This window comes from Pogona vitticeps, chromosome 1 (genome assembly GCF_051106095.1).
Source record: "Pogona vitticeps strain Pit_001003342236 chromosome 1, PviZW2.1, whole genome shotgun sequence".
NCBI classification, from domain to species: domain Eukaryota; kingdom Metazoa; phylum Chordata; class Lepidosauria; order Squamata; family Agamidae; genus Pogona; species Pogona vitticeps.
In genome coordinates this window covers 190,536,802-190,561,482 of record NC_135783.1, presented here as the reverse complement: position 1 = coordinate 190,561,482, position 24,681 = coordinate 190,536,802, and the positions used below count along the sequence as shown (strand labels likewise).

Below are 24,681 nucleotides of genomic sequence, written 5' to 3'. Positions count from 1 at the left end.
TTTTTTCCCCCAGTGCCATCGTGTTCCTATGGGGCTGGCTGTGTTTTTTGGCTTTGGTACTTTTTTCCCCGGCCCCAACATGTTCCAACAGGGCTTGCATTGTTTTGTTTGTGTTTTTTCGTAATTTTCCCCCCGCCCCCGACGTGTTCCTATCGGGCTTGCAGTGTTTTTTTTGTGTGTGTGTTTTGGTGTGTTTGTTTTTCGGCCCCAGCGCATTCCTATGGGGCTTGCAGTGTTCTTCTGGAACAGATTAATTGCGTCCCGTGCATTCCTGTGGGAAATGGTGCTTCGACTTACAACCATTTCAAGTTACGCCAATCTGGAATGGATTATGGCCGTAAGTCAAGACACCAGTGTATTTCTGATACAGAGTGTAGCAGTGCACTGATTTAATGCAACGTAGAAAATATTAAGAAAAATGACTTCCACTGTGAAGCCCATGATAGTCTGAGGTGTAACTGACACTGCTTTTTACTAAAACACTAAAAATAACATTAAGATAGTTACCTGCAGGTTTCTGCTCTCCTGCTCTTTTAGGACCAACCAATAGAACCGGTAGCCTAAATTACCGCTACATGGTGGCTCAGTGTTTCATTAGGAGTGGAACACATGTGCTTTTATTGACTACCCTAATTATAGGCTATTGATATTCCTGTATTAGAAATTCTCAAGCTTTTGGGTGATCTGTGCAGAAATATTGAAAAGTGAATATAAATGAAAGATAGTTTTTTAGTTCAGTGGTAATATTTCCTTCATGTAGACTTTACAGCAGTGGCCCCCAACCTTTTTGACATTGCGGATCGGTTGAGGGGAGACGGGGTCCGTGTGCAGGGGGGCAGGGCACCCCTTGTGCTTGTGCGCATGCATAAAGTGGTGGTGCTCATTTGCACGGGCACTCACACACTTGTGCACATGTGCAAAAGGGCGCTCACACAGTCTCACGTACATGCATGAAAGGGACGGGGTCTTTGCATACATGGGCTGTGTGGGTGGGCATGCGGGGGGGAGTGTGTGCGGGGAGGCGGGAGATCTGTCTCCATGGCCCAGTCTGGTCAAGGCCACGGACCAGTACCGGGCCACGGACTGGGGGTGGGGACCCCTGCTTTACAGGATATTTACAAATGATGTCTGATTAGCAGGGAAAAAAGTTACAAAATCTAACACAAATGATTGCACTATATAGAGAAAGGTCAACATATGCTTATTTTACATATATTTTTATACTTAATGATCTCAATATTATATTGAATTAAAACTTGTATATCTATTCTGTCAGTAACAAGTTTGTATTTAATTTATATCTTTTAGTGGTTGCTATTAGAATTGCAATGAAACCCACTACTATATTTCTTGCATTTATGCAGAGCCTTGCATATCTAAGATTTTCCCATTCTATTCTTCTGGTTTGGAAATTATCCATGTCCATAGTAGGAAAACATGCCTAAAGAGCAGCCATTCCCAATATGGCCTTGGGGGCCCCAGGCACATTTGAAGGGGGCCACAGACTGGAAACAATTCTTAATACACCACTGTATAAGATTCATTAAGCAACTTATGCAGTACTGATTTGTCCTATATTTCTTTCATGTGTTTATGGTTGTGGAAAAAAAGGTTGAGAATGGTTGCTATAGAGCAGTGAAGGTGAACCTATGGCACACAGCTGGCATGCAGAGGCCTTTCCCTGGGCGCGCGAGTGGAGCGCTAGCCCACCCCCCGCAGCCAAACCTCAAACTGCACGATTGTAAGCCACCTATCCCTGCTACATTCCTTGGTTGCTGCACTTGTAAATCAGTTCTTTTAGAAATCAGAGATAAGGCTGCTTCATTGTTTACTGCTGTAAAACAGCCCGGGGCAGTCAGTCCGACTTGTGAATTACTACTTCCGCGGAGGTGACTGCAAGCAGGAGGTAAAGCTCCAATTAAGACGGGAAGGAAGGTGTGAGAGAGAGACATTTTAGTGCCCATACTGTAGTTTGTTTGTCCTGGTTTGAAAGCTGCCTAGAATAGTGCCTTGGGACTAATGGGGTGGTATATAAATTAAATATAAATAAATATAAGACCATGTAAAAAGAACCTTCCAAAGTTCATCTCCACTGCGTTTAGCTCTGTAATTTTTGCTGAGAACAGCAAGTACAGTACAGTGGTGCCTCGACTTATGAACATCCGTACTTACGGCCATTTCGAGTTGCGACCAGCTCCGGTCACAAAATTTTGCTTCTACTTGCGTCCGGAGCTTCCACTTATGAACAGAAAAAGGCAGGGGGGAAAGACGGGAAATTAAAATTTCTATCTGTAGGTGGCGACAAGGCTGCTTCTTTGTAGCTCTTTCGCCACAGCAGTTAGAGAGTGTGCGTCGGAGGAGGCTTGGGACTGCCTCCTTCTGCTTCTGAGAGTGTGTGTGTGTGTTTGCAGGGAGGCTTTGGGCTGCCTGGTAAGGTAAGGTGCTGTTTTCTGCTTTTGAAAAACTGTCCTGGGTGTTTTTGCAGCATCGTTTTGAGCTGGGAGGGGTTATGTTTCTGTGCTGTGATGGGTCTTGGGGGGTTGTTTGTTTTTTGGCTTTCCCCCATTTCTGATGGGTCTTGGGAGGTTTGGTTGCTTTTTGGGTTTTTTCCCTCCATTTCCGATGGGTCCTGCATGCTTCCCTTGCTTTTTCCTTTGTTTTCTTTGCATTTCCAACCTGCCCCCTTTGTTCTCTCTGGATTTCCATTCTGCTTCGTTTGTTTTCTGTGCATTTCCTATGGGTCTTGCACGCTTGATTGCTTTTCTCCCCCCCCCCTTCGGCCAGAAGGGATTAATTGCCTTTCCAATGAGTCTTGCACTGATTTATTTATTTATTTGTTGGTGATATTTTTCTTCAGCCGGAACGGATTAATTGCATTTCAGTGCATTCCTATGGGAAATGGTGTTTCGACCTACGACCATTTCGAGTTACGTCCATCTTCTGGAACGGATTATGGTCATAAGTCGAGGCACCACTTGTATTTCAAGATTCTGTTTAGACTTTAAATTGAACTGGGCAGAAATGGAATATTTAGCAGAGTCTCACTAACAGCAAAAACCTAGTAAAAGACAACCAACACACCTGGGACTAGATTTCTGAAGTGTGTAGCAGTCGCTTTTCTCTGTTTCTCATCCCCAAAGCAGGCAAAAGTATCATAGTTTATTCCCCAAATCTGAATCCCAGTCTCTTCTGGTCCTGCTTTGACTGCAACACCAAACAAAAGGTCTTACAAACAAAAGACTGTGACTTTCTTTATTGAGTCAATCCATCTTGTGTGCAGTCTTCCTCTTTTCCTACTGCATTGCACTTTTTTCTGCATTTCTGCCTTTTCCAATGAGTTTGTCTTCTCATTATGCCCCTATAGTACAATACCCCTTGCTTGGTTACTTTAGTGAGAGTCCACACTTAATTTGCTTTACTTTTCTTTCTGACAAGTCATAATATCTGTAAATCTCTTTCCCAACACTACATTTCAAATAAGTGAAATGTGTGTATACACTTTATGAAGTGTATAAAATGTAAGTATACACTTTAAAAATGTGCACTCCTATATATAGCTGCTTTTCTGAGGGTAGCTTACTTTGGAGGAAACAAGTTCAGGATTTCAATGTACTTAATAAGCTTTATAAATAGGGTGCATTTAATTCAGTGTAGCATTTTGCACTTGACTTTTTTCCAAAAGAGCTGTCATTTGGAGGAATCAATAAAGAACCATACAGACAAAATGTGTAAATGACATGAGTTCTTTTTTCTAAACTAAAACCTCAGTATTCAGGTTTAATTGCAGTGTTGGCACTTCAAAATAAATAATTTGGTTTTGTGTTGCTGTTTGGGCACTCGGGCTCAAAAAGGTTTGCCATCACTCCTATAGAGTGTTCACTGTGGTAGAAGAAATTTAAACAACCTTTCTATGAATAGAGCTCTAGGTGCGCATACATTTGTCTAAACATCTTCTGTCAGCACTTAATGGTAAATAACATAGCAGACTTGTCAGCAATTGGGACAAGTTTCTTACAAACCAAATTGGAAGGTCAAAGATGATGGATGAGAAGGAGTGACTGCTATCACTTGATCGTTAAGGGAACAGCAACCTGTATTAATTACTGTGTCTCCAAGTGTGTGTACGTGTGAACTTTTTCTTTTTGAAATACGAGTTCTAAAGCAGCCTGCTTGGATGGATTAATTCTTTTCTCACACACTATAGTCCTTGTAATTTTTCCTCCTGCAGTGAATAGTCAACTTAATGTGTGGAGATAGGCATGTTGGAATGAGTGTTTTCCACCAGGATAGCAGTATGGAGGGAAAGTGTTGTTCTCAGCATATCTGATGAAAACCAAGTCCTAACTGAGGGCACACCTGTATGTTAAATGCAATTATATAATGAACATATTGTCTGTGTTGACCCTAAATTGGGAATAAATATGAGTCATTTTCCGGTACAGAGCTGATGAGACGAGAAACCTGATGGAAACTTTGCACAAAGCACAGGAAGCGAAGTAAAGCTGTGGTGATGGGCAAAAATATTTATTACCATATTGTGAGACTGGATGCACAGTACATAGGTCATGAAATGAGAAGACTGATAGGCTAGGTGGTCACCAGATAATTAGGATAGCAAATAGTCTTAGAGAAGTTAAAGAAGCCAGCCACACACGTGGGGATGTCTGCCAGCGGAGTCCTCCATACACACCTCTGGATACAGCTCTGGGGCAACGCCCCCAGGAGGACTCTCTTTTATTAACCTTACAAGCTCACAGATAGTTGACAGTATACAGATAGTTGATAGACTTCAGGTAGGATAATGGTTACATAATACCATTAGGATTGGCCCAAAGAAAGGCTTTAAAGTTAGCTCCCTGTCACAATGAGAAAGAGGAAGAATGGGTAGTAGCTCCTCCTCTCAGAAGCAGCTGTCTCACATCCAGGAGAGTGTGCTCTACACTGAAGAATCAGCCAACAACTTAGCAACTTTGGGAAGAAGCGTTCCCCCACACATAGGCAACTGATAGAAGCAGACCTTCTTCTGCTTCTATCAGTTGCCTATGTACTGTGCATCCAGGTACATAGCCTGGAAAGCAGTCCAGTGTCCAGATACAAAGAAAGGGGGTTACTCTAGGATCTGGCATTATAATAATAAGCAGATGGTAAGTAGCACCTGTCATTTGATAATGACATTTATGAGAAAGATAGTGTTTATGAGAAAATGGAATGTGCCAGTTGTGCTTCATAACTTGAAAAGTTAATTCATACAACTAAATAAGTATTTATTTTGCAGATAAACCACACAATCCTATGGTGAATGCTGGAGCAATTGTTGTCACTTCTTTGATCAAGGTAAAATGTCTACATTGAATTTTCCTCAGAATTGCACTAAAATAGTTTTGTGGAAAGCAACGAAGTTCCACAATAACACAAACATTTTATGGTGTGAACTGCAGCTTGTAGTCCACATAAGCATATAGTCAAACTGTTGTACCTGTAAAACCTTTTGAATACATAGGGGCATGTATTCCTTGAAATAGCATTTATGATTGAATTTTCAGAAGCTGTCTCCCATTCCTCCAGTTCAGAAAGGAGTTTGGGGATAGGATGGAAGTGAATCATAAGACAAAATGTGGATTGTGTTTCTATATCTGTCTTCTCTCCCCAGCAATTTCAGTTTGCTGTTTCAAAAGTACAGCACTTGCACCATATCCCAAACTGCTTTTTGAAATTGGATGAGTTAAAAAGTTCTTTCTCTGAAAATACAAAAAAATGTGTCTCTCTTGTCTGTAGCCTGAAGTATAGTGAGAATATTAGATAACAAAGCACTGTCTCCTCAGGATTTTATGTGTTCTGTGAAGCATGCAACTCATTTTGAAGTTGTATTTAAGACCCTGCACTTCTGTTTTGATGTGCAGTTAGTTTTAAAGCATTTTCTGAACCTTATTTTGAATATTTGTTGCAGTCAGGTTCCTATAGGGACCTTACAACAAAAAACAGTATTATTGTAGATCACTATACAGTATTCCTTGTAATTTGTTTACAGTTTTACAAGATGCAGTGTCAAATGCCCTAGCATTTTTTCATATTAAACATTCTCATTGTTTGCCATTGCAAGAATAACTTCTTTCTTATATAAATGTATTTGAAAAAATAATTGTTTTAATAATTTACCAAATATAAGGCTTTTAATTATATTTATGCATACATTCAAGTTTACATGTTGAATGGCAGGATTGTTCTTAATATTTGCAATTATTTGACACACTTTTGGTTTTCTGCATCACTAATGTGCCTCACTTTCTCATTTGGTGCAATGAATTTTGTGGTTATTAAAATCTAACCTTGCAGATTTTAATCTCAGTGTGTCTTCTAATGTACATTTCATTCCTCCATATTTTAGAAGTAGACAACGTTCAAAAGGTTGAATTGTGCTGTTGATTATTTCTTAGCATCATTCATTTGTAGCCAGGAATTTAGTTGTGAAAGGGCTATTTTAGTCATGGTTCATGATTTTCTGCTTTTCTTTGCATTGAAGAAAGTATAAAACATCCTGCTTTAAATATTTATTTTTAATAGCTATAGGTGAAGGAAAATGGCCTTAAGTATGACAGGTAAATTTAATGTTTAATTTTTTCCTGTAGGTTTACATAACTTAGAGATTCATTTTGACAATGAGTTTCAAAATAGACCATTTTAAACATGAATGTAATCTTGTGACAGTGAGGCCTGTTACATAATATAATGAGACTGGATCCAAAACATGGACTTCCTTTGAAATTCTGTTGAAGTTAGTGGAATTTCAATTAGATTTTTTTGAAAATTGAGATGAAAATATAATAGCATCGCTGTAGGTTTCAGGTTATTGTAACATACTCAGTTTTAGCTTTTACTGCATGCAGTTGAGATTGTTCCAGAAAATAATATAGCACCTTTTCTAAGCCAGTATTGAATTGTTCTGAAACTTTGCATGTAGTATCTGCATGTCCAGCAGACATAAATCACCATATTTTATCATTATTTGTTTAGAGTGATTGTAAGGCATTTCATGTGTTATATATTTACTGAAAAGATGTTTTCATTGAAATTAAGTGTGCAATCCTGTAAGTTTTAGAATCAATGGAATTTCATATTTAAATCAAATCTTAATTAAACTAGCCATTGTCCTAATGAATTTAAATTCAAACTTAGGACTGACTTAGTGCGGCCTGATCATACATTTGCTTGAAAGTAAGTAAGTCTCACTTTTGGCAATAGAGCATACTTCTAAGTCATTATATATAATAATGTGGCAGCCCTTGGTTCACATATATTAGGCCATATTTGTAGATTATAGTCTTGGAAAGCTTTTGTAGCATACATTATAAGGTTTATACTCTTAAAATTATGGTAAAGTTCGGGAGGAATAAGAGCAATAATTCTAGCTCCTTTAGCCTAACCTTTGATTTAATATTTCAGTTCATGATGACTTTCTAAACCTGTTCACATTTGAAACGGATATTATATAGCATAGTACCTGTGTGAAGTCAGACAAGACAATACTGAGTTTTATCAGAGTCCTACGGTGTGTTTTACAAGCCCCTTAAGCTTTGATTGGTAAATTGGCTCCATCACTGAGAAAGAAATTCATAAATTTTCAGCCCATGATGCAAAAGAGAAACTGAAGTTTTCTATAGCAAGGATGAGGTGGGAGACACAGGCTGATGGCATCAGCGTCTACAGGTTCAACATCTTTTGTTTATGAGGGTTCCTAGACCACTTTATAATCAGATCCAAGCTCAGCTTTATAGGCAACCACACTTGGGTTTGGTTTTTCTAGTTGGGACAGCAGCATGCAGGAAGGGAAATCTTAATTCTTTTCTTCCCAGCCACAGTTCTGATGGCTGGGAAGACAGTTCTCCTCCCCACTCTGCAGTCAGTTTGAGGGAGGAAGAGTCTCAATATTATATCAGTGGAATTTTTGTTTCAAATGCTAGTGTGTGTGGGGAGATTGTAGTGGGTTTAGCTCATTTCCCTACAGATTGTGCTTCTAGTGAGAATTGCAGGGAGACATGGAAGGCACCTAGTATTCAACTGAAAATTAACCCAGATATAGCTGCTAACAGTGCAGCTAAAGTGGCATCTGGTTTCAGTACATGCAGAGGTATTGAGTATGTAGACTAAAGTTATTCTTAAGTTGATCCAAAAAGGCATTTTCTTTGAGCAGAGCTAAAGATTCTTTAGCAGAGCTAAAGGTTCTTTCTATTGTTCATTATCTGCATCAGTTACTTGTTGATCAATGTGGTATTATACAGGATTGGATTTCACATTGTAGCAATCATGTTTATAATTCATTTATTAGCTAGAAGGAGAGTTGCTTTCTAGCGTTTTGATATATTTATTTTATTTATTTATTGGATTTTTACCCCGCCCCTCTAGACCATGTCTCAAGTAGGAATGGTTAGAGATTAGAGATGGGGGTATTCGTATACAAATATCCCCACATAGGTGGCGTTAACGAGGGTCCTGCCCCATGGGGCCATAAAATCCATTTACTGATCTGCCGCGGGTGTGGATGGCGTGATTTTACCAATGGCTCCACAGTGCACGATCCACTCGCCACTGTTCGACCTTGCAACGAGACTTGTCATCCTGGCTCCTGCCAGGAGTGGCGAGCGGATCATGCGTTGCGAGGCCGTTGGTAGAGTCACACCATCTGTGGCAAATCAGTGAGTGGACTGTCCAGCCCCATGGAGCTGGACCCTTGTTAACACCACCTGTGCGGGGAAATTCGTATATGAATACCCTCATCTCTATTAGAGATCCTTCTTGTTCCTCATTCTTTTGAGGCAGTGAAGAAATCTATGTAAATAAACACTATAGATTTTGACATACCGTATTTTTCGTTCCATAAGACGCACCTTTCCATAAGACGCACCAATTTTTTAGGGGAAGAAAACAGGAAAATATAATCTATTTTCTTCGCTCCATAAGACGCACAGACTTTCCACCCCCCTGTTTTGTGGGGAAAAAGTGCGTCTTATGGTGCGAAAAATTCGGTATTTAGTGGAGGGAAAATAGTTTTGCAAATTTTTCTACAGGGAGTCTTTACAAAAAGGTTAAAGTTCAAGTTAAAGTCATGGCCCGGTCAGTGTTGGAATCAGTATCAGAATTCCAACAGTGTTCTCTTAATGGTGGATTATCCATATTTACTATCTAAAAGTCTGCATTGAAATTTGCAAATAGTAACTAAAAGCCTATTTTGTATCTTGAATTCTAGTGTATATACTATGTTGGTTAGGCTTTTTTGTATTAATGAATGAAATCTATGCTATCCGTTTATAGCTTGTAGGTTATAGGTGTTCGAACTATTGTTCCTACTGCACTATCTTATTATTTATTTATTTAAAATATTTTTACCTTGCCTTTCCCCTTAAAAAAAGACCCAATCTGGCTTACAACATTAAAAATATTTGAAAACTTAAAACAGTAAGTTATACAAATATTTTAAAAAGAATTTAAGTACACATCATATTTATAATGTTAAAAACAATAATAAAACAGATTTAAAAATAACAAAAATACAAACCACAACATTGTAAAACTCCTCCAGTCACTAAGGGAAAGCCTGCCTGAAGAGAAAGGTCTTTGCCTCCTTGTAGAAGGATAGGAAAGATGAGGCCAGCCTGACCTTCTGTGGGGGGGGGGGAGTTCCAGAGTCTGTGTGCAGCGACAGAGAAGGCTCTGTCCCATGTCCCCATCAAATACATCTGCGGGGTGGTAGAGGCATTGGGGCAGGCTCGCAAAGGAATGTGTGGTCTTTGAGATATCTTAGAAAGGTAAAAAACAGCATTTTTAATTTTGCCCAGAAATGGATCAATAGTGAGTAGAGCTGCTGTAACCGGGGTGTGTGTGTGTGTGTGTGTGTGAATTATGTGATCCTTGTAACCAGCTCCAGTTAACTGGCTGCAGCCGTTTAGATCTGCTATTGAGAACTGAAACGGCTTCTCTTGTCTCTTCCTGCGCTTAGGTTTTTTAGTCATACAGTCATAAATGGTAGAACAACTCTGCTCTTCATGTTCTAAAACTCTGCCATATAAATATATATTCTCTGGTTCTGTGTCTGACCTCATTGTTCAGTTTAAGAATTCTGTGGATGGGTAGATAGATATGTGTACAGAAGTATTCCACTTGATTTCCTGATACATAAGCCATCTTCCTCTCTCTGTTCCTCCCTTATTTTCATACTAAATAATTTATTGATTCTTGCAATTATGATTTCTGTTTAAAAAATTATTAATGGTAATTTATTGACATGTAGTTAGGTACATGACCTCATGTTGAAACACTGTTAAATAGTTCATTCTAGCTCTGACCATGAGTTCCGTTATCCACATATAAATTTCTCCTCAGTAGTACTATTTGGAAGATCTCTGCATAGGTTAGTGATTTTGTTTGTGACTCATTACTTCATACTGAAACAATGGCACAGTTCCTGTTGATACAGAGTTCCACAGAGCTCCAGCAGGCATATAGGGTTTTGGCCCACAGCACAAAATTAAAACGTTCGTTGAGTAAGAAATGTTCGGTTTGATTGTATTGTAACTGAGTCATTGAACAATGACATGGCCTTCCATAAATTTGTGGTTTTTAAATCGGTGTTTAGAAGAACCACACAGAATACTCAAACACGACTAGAACCTAAAATTAAGCCCACCTTTACCTTTTAGGAGTAAAGGGACGTGGTGGCGCTGCGGGTTAAACCGCAGAAGCGTCTGTGCTGCAGGGTCAGAAGACCAGCAGTCGTAAGATCAAATCCACGCGACGGAGTGAGCTCCTGTCTCTTGTCCCAGCGCCTGCCAACCTAGCAGTTCGAAAGCATGTAAATGCGAGTAGACAGATAGGTACCACCACAGTGGGAAGGGAACAACGTTCTGTGTCTAGTCGCACTGACTAGTCGCGTCTAGTCCGTGACCACGGAAACTGTCTTCAGACAAACGCTGGCTCTATGGCTTGGAAACAGGGATGAGCACTGTACCCTAGAGTCGGACACGACTGGACTAAATGTCAAGGGGAACCTTTACCCTTACCTTATATTTTATTTGCATCCCTAGTGACCTAGCATTTGGGGGGGGGGGAAGGGTTATTGAGAACCCAATTGCATGTTGATGAAATTTTGGTGTAAATATAATGAGATCTTGTCCTCTTAATTAATATTGACATGTATATATCTTTAAGAAGGGTGCATGAGTGACATGTCTATCATTAGGTTGTCTCAGTCTTAAAGTACCTGTATTCATAGACATGCATTTGTTATACATAAAATAGCGTGCATATACACATAAATATACATGCAAGCATGCACACTGTTAAGTGTATATATGTATATATTATGTTTGTGGAGTTATATATTGCATGGGCCATTTGTAAATGGAAGACTTGCTTGTAAATTTTAATGAGTAAAACTTAAGAAATCTCACGAGCTAGAGAACTAATGCCAGACTGCTTCCCCATCCAAACCCAAACTGCATAGAATGAGAGCTGTTCTTTATTCCACTTTTAAATCAGAGAAATATCAGCACATGAAAAATAACCCCTTCAACACTGGTTGTCTTGCTTCTGCTTGTTGCACTAACATTACAAAGAAGTACAAGGTCTAGGCAATTTTTGTAGTGGTGGTAATCCTAACTAAATTGTCTGGAAAAAAAATGAAGTATCAGCATTCAGAATATGCATTAAGATTCCCATTGGAAAAAGGAGCCAATTCTACAAGCTAAATAAAAATCCATGGTTTTCCTTCATAGAGATGCTCATCAGTACTGTTATCAGTGCATGTAAACTGGTATCCTATAAGGTGCTGGAGGAAAAGGTTGTGCCTTTTGTGTGTCACAATTCTTCTGGAGCTTAAAAGACAAGAGAACTTTGAATTTGAAAAACACTGAAATAAGTTTGCTTTGATTGTTTGCCCAGTCTCTTTTTTGTTAAACTGGAGAAAGTTTATTTGCAGTTGAGGGGTGGAGCGGGGAGAGAACCAAACTTTGCTGTACTCTAGCATTAAGCATCTTTTCCCTCCTCCCTTAAATAAAGGGGAGAAATGCAAAACTTGTTTCAGTTTAACTGTCTTAACCATACAACAATGATCAGTATAGCATCCCATAACTAATGCTGACCCACTTTCCCAAAGCAACATTCACTGTACATTTAAAAGGTTTTTGTGGTTTAAATGTTGTTACATATTTTACAGCATTAGGATCTATGGAATATTTTGACAACTGCAACAGTTCAATGAAGTTGGTAATTTCTTCTTTTAATTATTTTTCATTGAACAGATTTGGAGTTACACTTCTTAAAAAGCTTGTTTTTTAATGCCTTACAACATAATGCTTAACCTTTTTATCATATTTCTTAAATAGTCATTGACTTTTTGGGTAGCAGAATTTTGACTTTTACTGGTGCATAACGTTGACACAGTAGTGTGGCATTCTTTCAGCCGGTGATCATACGTGTATGACTGCACATCACTACATGAGCTGGTGCATGTGGCTTCACAGATTATCTGCAATACCCTAATCTTCTATTAGAAAGAGAAAGGAGGCTGGCTTTTTGCATTTCATTGAGTGCAGTGCTGGTCTGTAGAGGCTTCAGGTTGTCTTTTCCTTCCCATTTAGCTAAATATAGTGCAGATAATTTTTTAAAAAATATTTCGAGGCAGTTGTGTTAGATGCCAGCTAAGTAAAACATTAACCAGATGTGTCTGTGGCATTAACAGAAGCCGATTAAATCGAGATTATTTGTTTTTAAACTGTAACAAATAACTCTGTGAAAATGTCTGGCAATTTAGTCCTTTGGACACTGATAAAGTTATTAAATGGTCTTTATTATAAATAATAATGTTTTTTACTATGCCACTGTCTCATAGAAATAGTATGTCATTGCACTATTATTCAATAGTAAGAACTGAATAAGAAACACATCTCCATGGCACCCTTATACCAAGCTTCCTGTAGAATCATTTATTTATGGACAGAAACAATACCCATCAGTTTAAGGTTTTGTTCTAGACTAAGGGAAAGACCCTTTTTGAGATCCAGATATCCAAATACCTGTAACAGAATGTTGATTCTGTGGCCATAGAGTAGAGATCTGCGTAGGCAGTGCATCTTCCCTGTTTTTGCATAGCAAGTCATCCTCCTGTCTAGTCTGTGCAGCATGTCTGCTCCGCGGAGGGTCCTACACACTTGCACGATTTTAGACATCAGCTAAAGAACTTTTTTTTATATGAGTCCGTTACTTTTAAAAACAGGTTAATGTTGGTATTGAGGCTCTGTCAGAACAGGGAGGGCAAGAATAAAAATTGTGCCTAGCTCTTCACATACCACTGTTATCAAACTGTACATTATAAATGTTTGTCAGTTTGCAAAATGTACATTTTACATTTAAGAAAATCTGTTGCATTACATGTGGACATTATTTTTGCTGCTCCAGTTTTTATTACACTGGAGGGCATAAGCTGCAGGGCTATGAAGATGCTTTTGGGCGTACACAAGGTATCCGCTGTGTGCATCAGGTTTTCATTGATACTTGCCCCAGTGCTATGGTGAAATCATATTCTGAGTTTTAAGGACAGCTTTTCAAGTTGTTGAAATGGTGCACATGAAATTTCCCGCTTTTTTCCTACTTAGTTGTCTTTATAGGCAGTGCTACCACTCTTCCAATCAATTCTTTATATGCTACCCCCACAAAACAATAAGCAGTAACACTGAATAACCTATATGTAGAGAAATGTAAATTACAGACTTGGACTACAAAAATGGAAACTTGATGTATTCACTGATTACAGTAAATGGCAAGTGAATCTCCCAGGCACTAATGTGTGATTGAATAGATAGCAGTGACAATAAATCTAGCTTTACTCAGTTTCAATTCTTTCCCCCCCACACATTGGTAACTTTTTAAATTGAAATTTTCTGTAGTATGCTTTTGAAGTTTTGTAAGCATTTTAGTAGCCTAACTTTAGTTATTTAGACTAATATGTAAAAACAGTCTAATATTAAACAGTAATATTGAAGTAGTAGTAGACTAAGTTAAAGTAGAACTAAAATTTCCTTTGTATTAACAAACTTTGTAAATATGTCTTCTTTTCCTTGCAGCAAGGAGCAAATAATGCTGAGAAATTTGATTATGTGAGTAAATAATACAACTTTTAAAAAGTAGTTCCTACTTTAGACAGTGGAAGGTTTTGTCATCATTTTGATTTAATTACAGTACTTTCCCCTGTATTTCTAATTGTGGGTCAGCATCCAAATCTGTTAGCATTACATGAGATTGAATGTTAAGGACTACAAATATGATATGGTACAGCTTAATGCCCTCGTTTACTTGTAAGACTAAGGCAAAGCTGAGTAGTATTGAAACAATCTTAGACTCACAAGTTCTCCTCTGTTCCCTTGCTGAAGGGATTAGATGCATCTGCTTCATTCTTTAAACTAATTGCAGCCTGCCGTTACATCAGAATTGGATGAAATTGGTGCATTTAAACTCCAGTGGGCTAAAGAGAGCCAAGATCACATGTATACTTTAGTCCTGGATATTTTTCCTATGGAATAATTTAAAGTAAGTAGAATTTCTGGTTTGGATATACATATTTATGGCTTATTTTAGATCAGAGAAAGAAATACTTCTCATCTCTCATGACCTGTATCTGTGGTCTAGCATTGTGTCTGAACCAGCATAATCCTTTGTATTGAATACTGGATTTATGGAGTCCTTTGCCGTACATTTGCTTCTGAGCTTGAATACTAGACTTGGGATATTTATTTATTTATTTGACTTACACTAATATGTTTGACACTTCATTAATAGGTGATGCAGTTCATGAATAAGATGGCTGGAAATGAATATGTTGGGTTCAGTAATGCCACGTAAGTATATTTCACAGTATAAGCTTGTTGCTATACTGTACAGTGGTGTCTCGCATTACAACGTTAATTCATTCTAGCGAAATCGCTGTAGAACGAAAATGTCGTAATGCAAAAATAAAAAGGCCATTGAAACACATTGAAACTCCTTCAATGCGTTCCAGTGGGCTGGAAACTCACAGTCCAGTCCATTTTTGGTGGCTGTCTTGTGAGGAATCCATCCCAGAAAATAGCGGGGAGCCATTTTATATACCCGGCGGCCATTTTGAAACCGCTGATCAGCTGGAGGAAAATCGTTTTGCGAAGAATCGGTTCCCTAAGCAGGGAACCGATCATCGCAAAATGAAAAAAAAAAACCATTCAGACCATCATTTTACGATCGCAGTTGCGTAATGCGGTTTCGTCGTACTGCGGGGCAATTGTAAGGCGAGGCACCAATGTATTGGGATTAATGGTTAAAAGTGATCTATAAAATTTGCTTTATTAGCCATCCCTGTTATTTAAGCTTGCCACCATCCAGATCATCTCCACTGTCTCATATGTTTTGTACAGAGACCTTAAGGAAAGACAGGATCTTTGCCTTTCTGCTGGGCTTCAAGAGAATCTGGAAGCAGCCCCTCCTGTTGCTGTCTCCTACAAAAGCCCAACAAGCCAGGAGAGATATTATCCATCTTTCCCTCTACATAGTATGTGGATAGCAAAGGAAGGAAGAATAATCCACGAGAGAAACATGTCAGTGTTCTTGCCCCCTCCAGAGCCCCTGACAAGAACGAAAAACACACTTGTAACTGAACCCTCTTTAGAAAGGAAAATTGAGTAATTTAGTTACCTCTTCTATAGGATTTTGCTGAAAGCAGCAGCTAGGCATTGTTTTCTGCAAAAACCCAATTTGCAAACTAGATGCCTGCTCTTCTGTGTTCCCTCTTTAATGTGAAGGGAAAGAGAGATTTTTTTTCTCCTGTAAGGAGCTGGACTTCTAAAGAATGTACCAGTGCCACTTCAGTACTAGGGAGTGATCCTGTCTGTCTTGTCCTCCCTGGCACTCTTTCTTTTCAACAGGTTTTGCAGGGATTTGTTGGGAGTGTTCTCAAGAGCTATCCTTGTAGAGGAAGGGTACTTGCCAGCAGTGGCAAAGAAGCAAGTAAGCTTACAGAATCTTAATTCAAATAAGTACAAAGTTTCCCTTAAAGTGAGGCATTCAAAATTCCATTGCTTTGTTGACTTGGTTGAATCCAAGAAAGGTTGACCCAAATAAGATGTCTGGCAATATTTTGACAGACATTTTGGAATTAAAGCATCCATGTGCAAGGAGTTTTATGGCTCTGCAGATGTCATCGAGAGATTGCTTCCCTGTGTCTTTTGCAGTCTAAACCTGGCTTGTAGCATTGTTTCATTTGGCCCAGTCAACAGATGTTTGATTGTTTTTTAAAAAGGGAGACAGCAATTTTTTATAAATAGGAGACAGCAACCTGAATGGTGTTCCAAAGGCAGTATGAAGTCAGCAACTCCAAAACACTGCTCTCTTTGGTACTTTGTTGAGATCTGTCCTCAGCCAGCTAAAACCTGAGGTTAGGGTTTGTTTGTTTTATTTAAAGTAGGGTTCATAATTTCAACTTTTCCCCATAATTTAGCAATAACCTGCTTTGTCCAGTATTCTCAGTAAGTTCCTCTCTTAAAGCAGGGAGCAGATTTATGACCATTAACATCAGACTTATACAGATGTTTGCAACATGTATAGGGCAAAAGTAGGGAAGGAATATGGGCCTGCAGCCAAACCCTGTATGCCAACATTCCCATTCACCCAACTGGTTTTTAGATTATGAAAATTTTGCACAGTTCAGTTAGTGCATTCAGCAGAATATGTTAATAGAGCTCCCACACACTTCTGTAACACCCTCCTTAGATTAACCCTGAGTGCTGGGATTCTGTAAACTCATTCGGATGAACCTGCTTCTTGTGGATCATCATGTTAAACATAGTAAACATGTGAAGACCCAAGAAGCAGCTGGTGGGATTTACGTGCTAAACGTATGAAGGTGTAGACTGCAATTGGGTGCATAGGGATTTTTCAGGAGCAGAACTGGGCTTGCATGTGCACCTGTATCCCCTCCACACTTTTGTCCTACTTGTGGGCAGACAGGGCTGCAGAGTCTTTGGTATGTATGTATGTGATGATTTCATTTCTCCTGTCTTACTTCAAAAACAAAGCCACAGATACAGTGTTGAGCAGACCTGGGCAAAGTGCGGCCCTCCAGATGTTGCTGAACTGCAAATCCCAACATTCCTCACTGTGTGGGCTAGGCCCAACTCTCCTCACTATTGGCTGCATGGGCTAGGCCCAACTCTCCTCACTACTGGCTGTGTGGGGTAGGAATTATGGGAGTTGCAGTTCAACAACATCTGGAGGGCCACATTTTGCCCACCCCTGGTGTTGAGTCAGTGAGTGCCCATGAGAAATCTGCCTTTTGAGATTAATAATTACAGGTATTTTATATATATATAAATTTTGTGGATCATAAAAGTGCTTTGATCTAAAAACTTCTTCCATATCAGAAGCTTTCAGGCAAACATCTTGATATGCTTTTTTGCACTTTGTTCTCCCTAGTTTCCAGTCTGAAAGAGAGAGTGGAGACCGAAACTTCGCAATAGGCTATTATCTGAAAGAGAAAAAGGTATTTTAACAAGGCAACCTTTTGCTTCTTCATTTAGTGAGGATGAAAATCTGTACAGTGTCAGTTAACTGAACAGATGCATGCAAATATACATAAACTGGAAGTTTCTGCTGTCTAGAAATACAGTGGTGCCTCGCATTATGATGTTAATTCGTTCCAGCGAAATCGCTGTAGAACGAAAACATCGTAAAGCAATTTTTAAAAGCCCATAGAAACGCATTAAAACCGGATTAATGCATTCCTATGGGCTTGAAACTCACCATCCAGCGAAGATCCTTCATAGCGCGGCCATTTTTGCTGCCCGTGCAGCAAGGAATCCGTCCCAGAAAACAGCGGGCGGCTGTTTTTTTACCCAGCGGCCATTTTGAAACCGCCGATCAGCTGTGCGAAAATCTTCGTTTTGCGATAATCTGTGAGCGAAGCAGATAACCAATCATTGCAAAGCGGAAAAAAAACCCATAGGAAACAGTGCTTTGTGATCGCTTTTGCTATCGCTAAAACTTCTTCGTTATGTGATTTCTTTGTTAAACAAAGCGCTCATCTTGCGAGGCACCACTGTACTTTTCATTTGGTGTTTTGTTTGCTTTTGTATTATAGTCTTGCACACGATTGTGCCCAAAGTAACTCACAGTATGTCAGATTAGCAGCAATACGTGCAATGGTTCACTGCCACTTATTACATTCTGGTCAGATGTTCATAATCTATGACAGGAATAAACACAGAGAAAATCTGTACTGCTGTGTGGTAGCAGATTACCTCAATATAAAGTTAAACAGTGATGCTCTCATAAGACCTCATAAGTAGAGCAGACTTAGAACTGTGCATTTACAAAAGTTGTAAGATGCCAAAGAAATAGTAGATAGAAGTAGAGTGGTGCCTCGCTTAACGAGGATAATCCGTTCTAGCAAAATCGCTGTAGAGCAAAATCCTCATTAAGCGAAATAAAAAATCCCATTGAAACGCATTGAAAACCCGTTCAATGCGTTCCAGTGGGCTGAAAAACTCACTGTCCAGCAAAGATCCTCCATAGGGATCTTCCATAGGGGTGGCCATTTTTGGTGCCTGTAAAGTGAGGAATCCGTCCAAAAACACAGCGGGAAGCCATTTTACACAGCGGGAAGCCATTTTGATGCCGCTATCAGCTGTTTTAAAAATGTCGCTATGCGAAGAATCAGTTCCCGAACCAGGGTACTGATCGTTGGGAAGCGAATTTTGCCTATTAAAACATCAAAAGCGATCACGAAACAGTCATTATATAGCGGTTTCGTCATTTAACGAGGTAATCGTTAAGCGAGGCATCACTGTATATAAAGAGTTTCAAAAATTGTTCTAAATTCATTAAAACCTGGGAGGTGGCAAACAGTCCATCTGAAACGTAGGAGATGGATAAAATCAACACAGTCCTGGAATTGAAATCATAAGGGTGCCTTTCACAAAAGAGATGGGAGGAAAGCAGGCTCACTCTACATAGGAGGGGAAAAATGGGTAGTTGTTCATCCAGAGAGATAATTTGTTGAGAGCATTGCCTTAAACTCCTTCCTTGTAGGCTGCCTGGGGATTTCTGCTCTGCTTGGAAGATCAAAATGCAAAAGAAGCAGTTAGTTGGTTGGGGAATGCAGCTGGTTGAGCTGTTAGAATGGAACCACTAAAGCAAACCGCAATGGGACAAAAAGCTTCAGCACATGCACACACACCAACACCTCCAGCAAAGCAACCTCTGCCTTTTCCTATCAACTAAAAAATGTACTTGAGTTCTGTGTTTGGAATACAAATAATTTTAAGATGTTTCAATTTAGGCTTTCACATCAACACTTGACTGACAGGTTGCTTCTGAAGAGTGATTGATCCTGTTTTGTGTGGTTTTGTTACTATGATGTGCAGTTTCTCCTTGAGCACTATCAAGAGTTCAAGCAGTGGTTCTATAGAATGTGCAAAGAGCTTTAGTAGAGATATACTATTTCTTAGCGTGCCATAATAATGTGTTGCTGCTATTTTTCCAGTGTTTTCCAGAAGGCACAGATATGGTTGCCATATTGGACTTCTACTTCCAGGTATTGAATTAGTCTTCATCTTCATCCTGTCTACAACTGTCAAAGGGAAAATACAGAAAGCTGAATAGGCCCAAACTGAAATCAACAGTTAACAACACTATGTTTCTATTTTTACACATTCATATTTTGCAAAAGCAGTAATGATACAGTGTGATGGATCAGTGCATGTTCGAGATCTATTGCATTTTAATACAATATGATAATAAAACAATGTTGTATGCTAGCTAAATAAGTTTCTTTTAACCTCAGAAGTTTTGAATTTAAAGTCTCAGAAGCCCCAGCCAAAACAGTCAATGGTTAGAAGTTATCAGAATTGAAAGTCAAAATATTTGGAATGCCAAAGATTTAAAACTGATGAGCTAAACATGTTTTAAACCTATAACTAACCACTCAAGTCAAATTGTATATTTGAAGTAAACTTATTAAAAATAACAGCCAACATGTTTTGTTTCAGAGATCTGCCCTGAATTCTCCCCTGCTACATGTTAGTCGTAGTTTGTCTTCTGTAGACTGCACATGTAATCCATAGATTATAAACATTTTTAAAATCAGGAAAGCAGAGAAGATTGTTGTTTGGATTCTGCTGGGATTTGCAGCACAGTTAAATATATATAGAATAATACAGTTTTTTTCAGTTTGTTGAATTTCAGTGGTGTACATGGTACTTATCTAATGAAGATTAAAATAAATTTTCTTTAGAGTGGAGCCATATTTGAGACGTTTGGTGCCTGGTCTGAATGTTATACACACGTTGGAAATAAAAACCAGTGATTGAAATATATTAAGACTTAGCTGGACTTTAAGGGACCCTGATATCAAGTAACTGTTTAGTATACAATTTAAAATTGCATATGTATATTCTAGAGTTGTGAGGCTTTTGGTCCATTCTCAAGTGCATAGGAAAGTGGGAAGACTTCATCTCCTCACACCATACCCTGGGTTGTCCTGGAGGGATTCCTTAGACTTTCTGAGACATTCATTGGTCTAAAGAGGGTGAAACAATCTCCAAACATAGCTCATCTTGAACATTTTTAGATGTAGTCATTTGCTTTCAACCAGAATGTCAGCCAGAGGGAAAACTTTGTTGAGTATGCTTTAAGAAATCTAAATTTCTCACTGCTGGATTTAATGAAATACAGTGGTGCCTCGCTAGACGATGATAATCCGTTCCACTGAAATCGCTGTTTAGCGAAATCATTGTCTAGCAAAAAGCATTTCCCCATTGGAATGCATTCAAACCTGTTTAATGCGAAAATTGGTTTGCAAAGCAGGGACCAAACATTGTCCAGTGAAATTCCTCCATAGGAATCACTGTTTTGCAAATCACTATAGTGATCGCAAAAAGTCAGTGTATAGCGAAAAAACTGTCATGCAAGGTAACTGTCTAGCGAGGCACCACTGTATATGTAGTTGACTTGTTTAAATATACACATTTGACTGTAGCAATTATAACTTCGTGTGAAGCTAGTGTAGTTTGTAGTGCTCTTCTGGAGCAGAAATGCCTCATCTAATTACATATTCCCTTTGCATTGGTATGAAATATCATGGATGAGAATTATTAAATATAATGTTAACAGCATGTATTCTGATCTCCATCAAGTAGTGGGCTATAACTTGAGAATTTTTTGAACAGTTAATGATTAATACAAAAAATTAATGATTAATGCTCATTGTCATGTTTCTTAAAGTGTATATTATGTACTCAGCCCAATAAGGCTTTCATTGGAAATCTAATTGCAGACATTCTGTTTTAGTTGCTTGTGGGGGTTGATACAGTAGTATATAACTGCATCTAAGTTTTGCAAGGTAGTATTTTCATCTGTTTATCTGTACGTGCTCTACTTCTGTGAAATAGTTTGTAAATATTCTCGATGTTTGTCTTCCTTTTTCTTAAGTTGTGTTCCATAGAGGTGACTTGTGAATCAGCTAGTGTGATGGCAGCAACTTTGGCTAATGGAGGATTTTGCCCCATCACCGGTGAGAGGGTACTGAGTCCTGAAGCTGTTCGGAACACTCTAAGTTTAATGCATTCCTGTGGCATGTATGACTTCTCAGGACAGTTTGCTTTCCATGTAAGTGTCTCTCTTGGCTAACATTTGATAAAGAGATCTGTAAAGTGAAATATTCCTTTTGAATTTTGACATTTATTATAGTTGGCAAGCCAGTTGTAGTCAGTAAATGTGACTCAGGGTGCAAGTAGATGGATAAATTGGATAGGGCTGTATCAGACCAAACAGAGTCACTTAATGTTGCATAGAGATGCAGTATGCCATTTGAGATCCACATGCAAGGATCGAGTGGTTTCAGGCTAAGTGACCACATTTAATTTGTTCCTCCCATTAAAGGGAAGAGAAACAACAACTTCAACAAACTATACCACCTTTTCATCTCCTATATCTTCCTCTTTGGGGGAGTAGAAGGAAGCCTTGAATTTAAATATACAGTGGTGCCTCGCTTAACGAGCGCACCGTATAACGACGACATCGCATAGCGATCCATTTTTTTGGATCGCTAATGCGATCGCTTACCGATGGGCCCTATGGCCGAAAATCGCTTTACGAAGATCGGTAAGCGTTTCGCTTACCGATCTTTGCAAAACGAAGCCCCGACGATCAGCTGTTCGGCGGACAAAATGGCTGCCGGAAGCTCTGTAATGGCCGCGCGCAGCGTTTTCGCGCCCTCCCCTCGCTTAACGAGGTCTCGAAAATGGCTGCCGGCCATAGGAAACCTCGCTGAACGGTGAGTAAAGGAGCCTTTTGGAACGCATTAAATGATGTTTAATGCGTTCCAATGGCTTTCCCTGTCCCGTTCAGCAATGTTTTGCTATAGCGAAGGTTAATCCGGAATGGATTAACCTCGCTATGCGAGGCACCACTGTATATTTTTTAAAGTGGCATAGCACTGAATTGGCTTGATGGTCAACCCATTCAGTGCTGGATTTTAGGAGATTTAACAAAACAACAATGTTGAATTCTTTTCTGTTTCCCCCTCTGTGGGGGAGCAGGAGGAAACTTTTTCAGTTACCTGATGACTGATGGTATCATGAAGCAACTTAAGCAAAGTGACTGCTTAATCACCCTATTTGATTTGATCCTAGCAATCACACTGAATCAAAACAGAATGATCCTACTCATATTAAAATAACAACCACCGCAACAGGGATTTTTAAAATACTGGTAAATTTGGGTAAGAGTTAGGGTGGTTCGCAAGTGTGTGGACATCACATGGTAATCAGGAAAAGGAGTAAATTAGTCCTTCCCAAAGAAGAACAAACCACAATACAAAGCTAAGCTAAGGCCGAATACAAGAGGAAAATTGAAGACTGCTTTCTCAGCAATAACATGAGGCAAGTTTGGCAGGGGGTTCAACAACTAACAAACTACAAAGCAAAAAAGGTTTCCTCGGGCGGAGGTGTGGAGGTGGCTGAGGAGTTGAACAACTTTTTTGCTCGATTCGAGATCGATCAAACTGAAACTGTTCGTTTGCCATCATTTACTCAGCAGAGTCCCCCCTTCATTGTGAATGAGCAGGATGTGAGACAGACTATGAAAGTGGTTAACTCCAGAAAAGCAGCTGGACCCGACTTAATTCCTGGTCGGGTGGTAAAAGACTGTGCTGATCAGCTAGCCGGGATATGGACTGTAATTTTTAATCGATCCCTGACACTATGCGCAGTTCCCGTCTGTCTCAAGGCTTCCGTCATCGTTCCACTGCCTAAAAAGTTGCCTACAAACAGTCCGAATGACTACAGGCCGGTGGCACTAACTTCAATCTTAATGAAGTGCTTTGAGCAGTTAGTTCGGAAATATATTATCTCCTGCCTTCCTGATCCCTTTGATGGGCTTCAGTTTGCTTATAAAGAAAATAGATCAACCGAGGATGCGATCAATACTGTGCTTCATATGGCTTTATCCCACTTGGAAACACAAGGGAATTATGTAAGAATGCTGTTCGCGGACTTTAGCTCTGCTTTTAACACCATTATACCCCACAGATTAATAGACAAACTTAAAGATCTTGATTTTCCAGATTCTATCTGTCTGTGGATTTTGGATTTTTTAACAAATCGTCCACAAAGGGTTAAACTGAATGACTACATCTCTACTGACAAGATACTCAGCACTGGCACTCCACAAGGCTGTGTCCTTAGTCCACTACTGTTCTCCATTTATTCATCGGATTGTACCAATAACCATCCCAGTAATAGGATTATCAAATTTGCAGACGATACTACACTCCCCTTCATGGATTGCTGCCTTGTCGTGGCGAAGGGGCTTGAGTAACTCAGAGAAGCTATGGGCTATGCCGTGCAGGGACACCCAAGACGGACAGGACATAGTGGAGAGTTCCGACTAAACGCAATCCACCTGGAGTAGGAAATGGCAAGCCACTCCAGTATCTTTGCCAAGAACACCCCATGATCAGAAACAAAAGGCTAAAAGATATGACGCTGGAAGATGGGCCCCTCAGGTCGGAAGGCGTCCAACATGCTACTGAGGAAGAGTGGAGGACAAGTACAAGTAGCTCCAGAGCTAATGAAGTGGTTGGGCCAAAGCCGAAAGGACGCTCAGCTGTGGACGTGCCTGGAAGTGAAAGGAAAGTCCAATGCTGTAAAGAAAAATACTGCATAGGAACCTGGAATGTAAGATCTATGAACGTTGGGAAGCTGGAGGTGGTCAAACAGGAGATGGCAAGAATAAACATCGACATCCTGGGCATCAGTGAACTAAAATGGACAGGAATGGGCGAATTCAGCTCAGATGATTATCATATCTACTACTGTGGGCAAGAATCCCGTAGAAGGAATGGAGTAGCCCTCATAGTCAACAAAAGAGTGGGAAAAGCTGTAATGGGATACAATCTCAAAAATGATAGAATGATGTCAATACGAATCCAAGGCAGACCATTCAACATCACAATAATCCAAGTTTATGCACCAACCAGCATTGCTGAGGAGACTGAAATTGAACAATTCTATGAAGATTTACAACACCTTCTAGAACTGACACCAAAGAAAGATGTTCTTCTCATTCTAGGGGACTGGAATGCTAAAGTAGGGAGCCAAGAGATAAAAGGAA

At 39.5% G+C, this 24,681-nt stretch overlaps 1 protein-coding gene across 5 annotated transcripts in view; it reads left to right on the top strand.

Annotated features, from left to right (window-relative positions):
* GLS (glutaminase) overlaps positions 1–24,681 on the top strand; it is a 104,158-nt gene that overhangs the window by 31,688 nt on the left and 47,789 nt on the right. For 3 of the 5 annotated variants that reach the window (XM_072979715.2, XM_072979725.2, XM_072979721.2), the window contains exons 7-12: positions 5,276–5,334; positions 14,112–14,144; positions 14,824–14,882; positions 17,485–17,551; positions 19,553–19,603; positions 21,499–21,675. In XM_072979715.2, coding sequence (XP_072835816.2) covers positions 5,276–5,334; positions 14,112–14,144; positions 14,824–14,882; positions 17,485–17,551; positions 19,553–19,603; positions 21,499–21,675 — 446 coding nt within the window. Of the gene's footprint in view, positions 1–5,275; positions 5,335–6,559; positions 6,597–12,205; positions 12,256–14,111; positions 14,145–14,823; positions 14,883–17,484; positions 17,552–19,552; positions 19,604–21,498; positions 21,676–24,681 lie in introns of those variants that run through there. The other 2 variants (XM_078393425.1, XM_072979731.2) reach the window with 2 other exon arrangements.